Consider the following 9,876-nt stretch of genomic DNA (forward strand, 5'->3'; position numbering starts at 1 on the left):
GGGGGGGGGGGGGCGGGGGGCAGTAGACAGAGTGGCTGCATTCAGCAGTGTGTCTTAAGTTACTGCTCCGTACCAACTCCTCCTTTTTAATGTTATGTATCAGCTCTTGATATTGTTCTGAGCCACATGAATGTCTGATTAACAGAGGTGACGAGCACAGATGAAGTCTGCTCCTCCTGTAGTTGGCTCACACTTTGCTATTTTCTCAGCTAACTTTTGGCTTTGATTAAACTTTGATTATCTTTTCACCTATATTTATATTTTTAAATTATTTTCAGCCCTTAACTTGTATTCACTTTTAGCTTTATTAGCTCACCTGTTATCACTTTAAAACAGTCTCCTGTCTTCTTGACTAACCTTTATGTATTTAGCTGCTAATTGAGGCAGATTTTTAGCCGGCAGCAACTTTAGTTCTCACTTGTTTTTTTGTCTGTACTAACTCTACTATTTTGTTATATCATAGTTTAATATAGAGGAACTTCTTTCTGCCTCAGTATTATTTATTTAGTGAACTTTTGTCTAACTCTGTCTGTCATGACTGTCATTTTGAGTGATTGTTGATTGTTGTAGACTGACAGATCTGTCACATTTCTATATAGATATATCTTTAGTCTACTTTCTTCTCACTTTTAGCTTTTTTTTATCTCTGACATTTTAGACCTTTTGTTTTTTTGTTTTCTAAGGAAAGTGTAAACTACTGACTAATGGCTAACCATTTCTTGATAACATAACCTACATGTTTTATACAGCAACAACTATTCAATATAATTAGAAATAAATGTCATTAGAATAAATCCTAAGGTCCTCTCTTTCCTCTGACCTTCTGATTATGTCCCTCTCTCGTCTACAGACAGACGGTTTGGTTCGTGTCAACGGCAGCATGTGTGACGACGTTCCCTCTACACCTGAGAGCCAGGGAAGAAATTCTCCTCCTCGCTTCGAGGCGTCACCTTCCAGCACCAACACTGAAGCTGCTGCCGCCTCTGCAGCATCACCAACACATCACAGTGTAGACACTTCTCCAACCAGAGGAAGCCCGGGGTCAAAGGACATCACCAAACAACATGGCAGTGACGGGCAGCCTGAGAACAACCAAGACCAGAAAGGAATCGAACAGTCGTCGCCACCGAGCCGACCCACGTCACTACCAGGGGTCAGAATGAAGTCCTTTACTTTCAAGAAATCAGTAGAAAGTGAGAAAGGATTTGGCAGTAGGTCCATAAATATTGCAAGTAGATAAAATCTTGGAGAGTGAATAATTATGTGTTAAATGGACGCTTTTTATTGACACAGTGAGTCGGGCTGCATTAAATAGTCGTAAGGCCGAGGGGAGGAAACACCTCCGGAAACACTCCGGAATTCCTGCACTGTGGCTGCTGCAGTCTGCTGCTACAAGAAAGAGCTGCTAGAATATAAACTAGTTTTGTGGCCTTTACAGGAACTGCAGAAGCCGGAGGAAAGCTTTGTCAAGGCTGGGAAACAAACAATAGCGCCTTCTACAGTTCCACAGGAGAATCGCTCAAAAGCATCAGTTCCACCAGCGCCTGCTACAGGTTTGGTGTTCACTTTACTGACCCCTTGTGGTCATTAAAACACCGCACATGCACATTGAGAGAAATGTAATCGTCGTTCAGAGACAGAAACTCGTGTTTGTTTGTGTTCAGAAGCCAAAAAAGAAGAGATACAAGTTAAACTTTCAAGCCAAAATATCTCCTGTCCTGTCCAATCAGGGGTCGGCAATCCAACATGTCCAACTGTTACATCTGAGGTGAACAACAATAAATTAAATTATAAAGATTCACATTTCAGAATGTTATAACCCAGCTGTAATCTTTGCACCTATTTTCCAGGCACGGTTCTCCTCTTCGCAGGAGTTTTCACCCAGACGAGAGAATGTACTGAGCTCCTCGGCTCCAGGATCATCTGGGTATCACCCACCGTGGAAAAGCACAGGTCGCTCCACTCACCGTGTTCTATCAGTGAATGCAGCAGCTTCTTTTCCATACACCTCCTCGTTTTTTTTCTCTCCCTCTCCCACTTGCTGTTTTTTGGCCTTGATTTCTTTCTGATTTAACATAAGAATTTATAGATAGAGTCAAAGCAGCTTTACATAATCAATGTCCAACATCAAGACTAATTTACAGTTACTTATGAAACAGTCACACCATAGAGGGAGATAGGTCCAGGAGAGAGAGTTGTGTTGATTAAGATTCTGAATCCTGTTAACCATGTAGTCACTGGGTCACTAGCCTGAAATTCCTATTTGACCTTTAACCTATTCAGTAAGTTGTCTGGTCTTGAATAGTTCATTGACTTTCTTTATGTGGTTTGCCCAAGTAGAACAGTAAATTACTGGCCTGTGACAGTATCATGAATGTGGGCCATATCTTCTAACAAATTAAACCAAAACTTTGACCCTTCTGGCTTTGTGTTAAAATAGCCTAAGGTTAGCCAATCTGGCTAAATATTACCCAAAGATATAACAAGGAAAATCACTGGAGGTTAATTTTGGCTGCTCCCCTACCTTACAATTAACCTGTTTAGATAACACTAGGATAACAATAGCCCAATGTTAGCCTATTTAGCTAAATCAAGAAAACAGCTAAACTACCTTACTTAGCCTGTTTAGGTAACATTAGGAGAGAAATAGCTTAAGTTAATTACTGTAGCTAATAGTCTATAGGGATTGGACTTGTAATCAAAGGGTGTTTGGTTCAAATCCTGGCTGGACTGATTTGTTGGACAGGCACCCTGGTCTGGTTCTTGCTTCCTTAAGGGATTAAGAAGTACTGAAAAGGAGACCTGAAGTTGTTGTAGTCTTTGGTCAGACCTAGTCCACATGTGTTACCCAAAAAGCATTGCCAAACATAGGGCCAAAAAGAGGCCAGCATTGGTTTAAGTTTACCTAAGAGGTGGCCCACATTCTGAATACCAGATGACGGGTCGTAATCCATTTTCATATTTGATCCAGGGAACTCTGCTCTTTGGGAATTCTCTGAATGTCCCTTTTCCGAACCCTGTTTTTAACAATATCTATCCTTCATCATTTCTTTACCTCCTACTTTTCCTCCCGCTTTTCCTCCTTCCCTCCCTCTTTTCCCTCCACGTGCATTTTTTTTAAATTTGGCTGTAGAGTTTGAAAACAGTGTCAGGTCTCCTCTGGCAACCATCAACCCTAAGTTACGCTGGGAGTTCTTCGCTCCTGCAGGTAAAACCCCTCACTCATTGGCGGCGCTAGTGTTTGTGCCCACAGGTGCTGAAGACAGCTCCTCTGTTGTCTTCTTGTACAGTCACATTGGGTCACATGACTCATTTTTATTATATTATGTAATATTACTATGTTGCTTATCTGTTTGTTATGTTTGTGGATCGTTGCCATGCAAGGTATACATTCAGTGTACACCCAAATATAACTGATCAGTAAAAATGCTAAGCTAATATTTAAATATTTTGGTGGGTTTCCTGTAATCTGTGATATTCCGTCTCTGTCCTTTTCCATCTTCAGCTTTTCTCCTCAGGTTAGAAAGCCACCACTTCATACCGTCTGATTATCACATACTGTAGTAGCTGTTTCTGTAGTTCTCTCTAAAGACTGTGCTGTTTCTAAATGACTGCGTTTTTCATGCTTCCACTACAGGAGACGGAGAAATATATGGACGTGGACATGTGAGTGAAATATTGACACAAATTCACCAGACATGTAAAATTAAAACATAGTGTTTAGTTCTCTTATACGTAGGCAGCCTTTTATTCCACACACTGTAAATATTGTAGGCACGGTGGAGAAAGACCTCCACAGCCGGGGTTAGTGTGTCTTCATTTTTAGTTAGTTTGAATACATATTGGTTACAATACTAAATTAGGATGTTTTTTTTTCCTGAATGAACGTCAATTACTCCCTACATAAGATCAATAAATATAGATGAGCATGTTTTGCAGAAGTCTATTTTTGTAGCCTTAGATTGTATTCAAACCACTGTCAGGGCAGAGCTCTGATTGGTTACAGAGTTTGGGTGTAGCATGTCAGGTGGAGGTGCTAATGAAGGCTGAGACTGCTTTTCTTTTCATTTGAGCTCATCTCTGTCCTTCTGTGTCTCCTCTCTTCCTAGTAGGTGTCCTAGAATTGGAGTAGTGCTGTTGTGGTAGATCAACTATTTCTGTCCCCTCCCTTCTTTCCCTCTCCCTTTCTTCTCCTGTGGTGGACGTGTGTGTCTGTGGTGCATGACTATCTCTGGTCTGTGTGTGTGGGGGTGGTTTCCTGCATGTTGATACCGTACGTACGTACGTGTGTTGGTGGTTTGTCAGGCGTCTGTGCCGGTGTTGCCACAGACCAGGCGGACTGACCGCTGGTCTTGGGACCCGGATGAGGAGCGAAAGCGTCAGGAAAGGTGGCAGCAAGAGCAGGAGCGAATGCTGCAGGTACACAGTAAAGCTCAGAGGATGAGGCATGATGCATGAGGCTGCAAGGTCAGGGGTTTGAGAGCAGGGTTTAAGTGGGTGGTGCAATAAACCAGCACCAGTTTGAACCTGGTGAAATAGTTTATAATGTATATATACACATATATACATATATGTCTACATATATGTATGTATATACAGTTTATGTATATATATACATATATTTTTCCTAAAAAAAAGCAGTATATGTTTATATATATATATATATTAGATATGTCATCACTCCGATGCAAACAAAAACCAAGCACAGCTTTTGCGGCTCGGTCAATACCGAACGCACCTCACTGCTTTTTTGCAAATCTACCCATACAGTATTTGTTGTCGTTCGAGGAAATGTTGTTGCCCATCTTGTCCACTAGAGGGTACCCGTGTGCAGCAGAAGAAGCTCTAGGCTTTAGTTATGATCCCTATCTCCATCTCATGCACATACAAACGGGCAGATTCCTGTTGCTGCTGCTGCTGCTGCTGCTTAAATCAACGTTCGTCCTCAGTTAATGTGTCGTTCATTTTAGTTGTAAAAGCTCAAAGGGTTCCATTAAATGTTTATCAGGTTGAGAGTTAAAACATTGATGATGTTGGTGTGATTGGTACCTGTTTTTTTCTGTGTCTCTGTGCTTTGGCTCTTACCTCTGTTCTGTGCAAAGTATTTTCACTCGTGGAAAGGGTTCACACACAACTCTGACACAAAACAAAACACGTGGGTCAAAGTTGAATAATGGATTAGCGTGCTTTCTTTCCTAAAACAAAGTAAACTTTGAGTTTGGTAGATAAACTAATGAACTATACCTTTAGAAAGGTATTTTGTGCAGGAAAACAATTTTCAAAATTAGTTTATTAGTTTATTTTTTCCTATATGGCCCAAATAATAAAACAACCAAAGTACAATTCAAGACATAATGATAATGGCTCTGACCAATTCTCACTCGTTTTTTTATAGATCATTTTTTTAATTTTTTAAATGTGACATTGTGTGGGAACCCTGTGCCACATAGACCCCGCTTGTCCTGTCTTCTGCCTCTGCCTGCACGGCCTGCTCATATAGTCTGTTTTGTTGCATCTGTTCCTTAAGGCTATGTCCCTTGCATATATTATCCAGTAAGAAATACACAGAACTTTTCTTATAAATCCTGTTTTGATCAAAACTGATGGTTTTGGAGTTGAAATTTGAAGTTCGAGCTTTTGTCTCATCTAAAAACCATCCAGATGTGAACAGTGTTGTATTCCTCCATGTTAAAGCTCTGGCTCTGTGCCATGTTTCTGTCTCCATGGTAACAGGAAAAGTACAGAAGAGAGCAGAAGAAGCTGAAGGAGGAGTGGGAGAAAGCGCAAAAGGAAGTGGCGGAGGAGGAGAGGAAGTACCACGAGGAGGTGTGTGTGTGTGTGTGTGTGTGAGTGTGCTTCATAACTCATTACTTTAAATTCCATACGATGCATAAGTGTGCAAAAATGCTGTACCGAGGGTTCGAGTCACACAGAGGTTCAGTTCCCCTGGCCAGATTTAAAACATGAATATTGACCTGATCACTGGCACCCCTTTCAAAATTCAGCCCAAAACCATTACAGAGTCCCCACTACATTCAAGACAGAGATTTTAAAACTCCTTAATAGGAAAATAATATAATAATAATATATATAATATAATATTATTTAATAATATAATATAAAAAACCCTTCAGCTTCACTGCGGTCACTGAATAAATGTTTTTACCTCGTATGGTTTCTGTGGTTATTTACTAGGCTGATGAGTCTTACTCTAAATTTTTGCACTACTTCAATATTTTTTTTTTACTTTTGGGGGCATTCCACTTCATGATTACCAATTTTAGTATGAACAGTCTGAACAAAAACATTTTTTATATTTCTGTCAAATCCATGTAATAAGACAAACTCCTTCTTTTGCTCCTCTAACACAGGAGCGTAAGATACTGGAGGAGACTGTAGCTCCTCTCACCCCTCGCTCCTCAGCGCTGCCCTCCCCCAGCCACAGCCGGCTCTCCTCATCCAACACTGAGCCCCAGGACACCATCGTCCGTTCACTGGCCGACTGGGAAAGAAAACAGGAGCTGCTGGAGAAGCAGTCGGTGAGTCGTGGCTTCTTTCCTTGTAACCCTGTCTCCTTTTACCCCTCATCACTTTTACCCGTTTCTGATTGGATCGTTACAGAGGGCGACTACAGAGAGCAACGAGGCCAAGCGAAGGGAAAATGACAGGACGAGTGACATCAGCACTGCTGACGACAGCATGAAAACAGGAAAAAGGTTAGAGCACTGTGAAAATGTTTGCATGTTAGCAGACAACCTGTAAAGTTTGGAGGCTGAGGGCTAATAGTTCATAATAATAAATAATAGTTTAACTGTAATAAAGGTTAATAGTTTTAATGTAAGCTATTTGTGGATCTCTCCAGTTTTCAATACATTTTATAAAACTGAGTAAGCTAACACACATTTGTTTTCAGAAACCTAGATATATGCATAAAACCTTTTTCTTATATTATATTATGATCATTTTTTGCAGTAATTTAATTGTATTGTAAAATGTATTTACAATATTGCAATCATTATCTCATATTGTTCGGTATTTGGAGCCATATCCCTAATGGTGCCTCCCATGTGGCAGCCTGTGAGTTGCAACCACGTACTTAATGGCGCCTCGGTGGCAGCCTTTTTTTTTTTTTTTTTTTTTAATCTAAAGATTTGCATTAGCAGCGGCGATGGACTCTTACAATTACAACAATATTCACTTATTACATGTCTTGTATTATTAAGCTCTGGTTTGTAAAATGTGAAAAAGATGTTTGTATTTTTCAGGTAATAAATGGTTGTCGCACATTATCTCTCAGCAGCTTGGTGAGTCAGAGCAGCAGTCATCTAGAAACTCACAGTCTGCAGAACGGCCAGAAACCTCCTCCTCCTCCAACGCTGATGAAACCCTCGACTTCTGTGAAGAAACATCAGCAGCCGCCTGCCGACAGCAATAAAGCCAACAGACCTGCAGGAGAAAGGAGGTGTGTGAGAGGGAGAGCGAGAGTGTGTGTGTTTGTTCTCGCTTGGAGGCATATGATTGCCAAGTTTTTTTTTTTATTTGATGTTCATAATTTTGTTTTTAATTTTGCAAAGAGTGTCTTTTAATATCTGGAAAGACCAGATATGACATGTTTTCTCTGCCAGGACCTGACAGTATTAGTACATTAGCATTTACTTAAGGTCTTTAAGGGTTTTCGTTGCCTTTCCTTCCAGGAAAAGTGATTATATATTGCCAAGTCTTAATCTTGATTTTTTTTTTTTCATGATTTGCCCACTCTGCACCAAAAACTGTAATAGTCTTTATCTTTTTGCAGTGCATTCAGTTCCCATTCTTGCCAGCAGGTGGCATGAACCCCCAGTGCACATGAGGGGAAAAACAACGTGTTCTGAACGTTATGTCAGACTCATAAAATGTGGGAAGACTAGACATTAAAGTAGACCACGTGATTGGGTTCAGAGTAGATTCGGTGTTTTGTTGCCTGGGCCCGGCTTGGCTTGCTTTGATTGGTTCATTCCTCATATCCCATCAGCCAATTGTCTCACTGTATCTGTGAGTCATCATGCTTGTTGTTGTTGCATGTTGCTGTCCATTTCCAGGAGTGGTGCCATTGATAATATCATGAGCCGCAGCCCATCTAAACCCCACACAGCATGTCCACCTGCTGCAGACACACAGACCCCAGGCCCCAACAGGTACTGAATCACAAACAGAACCACGGAACATTCTGGAACGCTCACCTTCTGCACCATTTCTTTCCATCCATGTCACAACATTTAGCCTTTGTACGTTTGCAGAATGGTTTAGAAACAGGGCTGAACACAATCAGGTGTTACTTATTTTACACAACCTTTAGCCTGTAAGCTATCATTCTTATTTACTTTGAGCTAATGATGTTATGACTTTACTGTAAACAGAAACCAATATTTAAATTGCAGCTATTGCCTGCTGCTTTTTATTTACTTTTATTGAAAAATAGCGTCCTTCCATTGTTATAAGAAACAGTATAAAGACGTTAGTGAGGGAAAAAAAACAAACCGGAATTCAGTGATGTATTTATAGCTAAATGACCTGCTTTAAAGATATATTTTTGTTATTCCTCTGCAGATCTGTCAGTGGGAAGAAGCTGTGCTCCAGCTGTGGGCAGCCTTTAGGTAAAGGTGCAGCGATGATCATAGAGACTCTCAGCCTCTACTTCCACATTCAGTGCTTTAAGGTGGGCGACAGGGAGAGTCTTTGTCTTGTCACTGTACTGATGATGATTCTTCATGTTTTGAGATTGCAGATGCATTTCCACAGTTAACCTTTTTATCTCTATGTCCGTCCTCAGTGTGGGGTGTGTAAGGGGCAGTTGGGCGACACGGCCACAGGAACAGACGTCCGGATCAGAAATGGACTTCTGAACTGTCAACAGTGCTACATCCGCTCTCGCTGTGAGTACACCGACGGTATTCTTCCTTCCACCTTATTTCTTCCTTTTCCCACGTTTTCTATACATCGACCAAAGGTGATTTCTGTCATGAGGTGGTTAAATGTTGTAAAACACCAACAAGTTCAAAAAATGTCTTTATTTGATTACTTCTACAGTTAATTCATTCATTCTTCACTGAAATAAATGCATTTCAATCAGCGTGTGTCTGCAACTGCCCAGAATCAAGACAAAGGCTGTAACTTGCCTTTCTTCTGCCCTAAACACAACATTTCATCTCTCTGTGGCTCTACGAAAAAAATAAACACCACACTATTAGGTAAAAAACATCATTATTTCCTACTCTCAAAGCCCAAATCTGTATTTTCTTTTCTTCTCTCTCCAGCGGCGGGGCAGCCCACCACATTGTGACGCTGAATACAGAAGCACAAGGCTCGATACGGAACGAACCGCTTCCTTGTTTTAACCCAATTATCTGCACATCACGTCCTACTCATACAGCACGTCTGGATCTCTGCGTCCCGTCTTTTTCCTTTCATTGCAACTTTCCTTTTTTTTCACCAGTGGAGCTTAATCACGTGAGCCGAAATGAGGAGTCTGGGAACAAAACCACAGAAAGTAAATATATTACTATAGGGTGTTCATGTCATCAGATACAAGAGTGAAATCTGGATTCGATTGGTCTGTGTGCCATCGCGAGGTCTGTTTCATCACACAGCAGCAGCAGCAGCAGTGAGAAGGAGGAGAGAGACTGTTCAGACGCTGGCGGCCATGTTGGAGAGAGAGGCAGGAATGATAGGAGATGCAGCAATAACACAACAGCAGTGCTATGAAGTAGAATCAAATTCTATTTTTTCTAAAAGAAGGGTTTAGCATTTCATTCCATATAATGGACAAAAAAATAAGAATTTATGTCAATGATGACAGATTTTCTTCATTTATAAACATTAAAAGTCCCTGAGAAAAGA

The 9,876-nt window shown here is 40.8% G+C and overlaps 1 protein-coding gene across 1 annotated transcript in view; it reads left to right on the forward strand.

Annotated features, from left to right (window-relative positions):
* The window catches only part of LOC103390720 (LIM and calponin homology domains-containing protein 1), a 68,853-nt gene extending 59,114 nt beyond the window's left edge, over positions 1–9,739 (forward strand). Inside the window, exons 15-30 of the mRNA XM_025063349.1 lie at positions 851–1,153; positions 1,439–1,553; positions 1,665–1,768; positions 1,851–1,953; positions 3,134–3,411; positions 3,506–3,518; positions 3,638–3,666; positions 4,270–4,419; positions 5,734–5,826; positions 6,372–6,539; positions 6,622–6,716; positions 7,298–7,462; positions 8,079–8,174; positions 8,587–8,695; positions 8,810–8,912; positions 9,294–9,739. Of these exons, the coding sequence (XP_024919117.1) occupies positions 851–1,153; positions 1,439–1,553; positions 1,665–1,768; positions 1,851–1,953; positions 3,134–3,411; positions 3,506–3,518; positions 3,638–3,666; positions 4,270–4,419; positions 5,734–5,826; positions 6,372–6,539; positions 6,622–6,716; positions 7,298–7,462; positions 8,079–8,174; positions 8,587–8,695; positions 8,810–8,912; positions 9,294–9,319 (1,950 nt within the window). The 3' untranslated portion in view covers positions 9,320–9,739. The remainder of the gene's footprint in view (positions 1–850; positions 1,154–1,438; positions 1,554–1,664; positions 1,769–1,850; positions 1,954–3,133; positions 3,412–3,505; positions 3,519–3,637; positions 3,667–4,269; positions 4,420–5,733; positions 5,827–6,371; positions 6,540–6,621; positions 6,717–7,297; positions 7,463–8,078; positions 8,175–8,586; positions 8,696–8,809; positions 8,913–9,293) is intronic.
* The last annotated feature ends 137 nt before the right edge of the window (positions 9,740–9,876 follow it).

Source organism: Cynoglossus semilaevis, chromosome 15 (genome assembly GCF_000523025.1).
Source record: "Cynoglossus semilaevis isolate Cse_v1.0 chromosome 15, Cse_v1.0, whole genome shotgun sequence".
NCBI classification, from domain to species: domain Eukaryota; kingdom Metazoa; phylum Chordata; class Actinopteri; order Pleuronectiformes; family Cynoglossidae; genus Cynoglossus; species Cynoglossus semilaevis.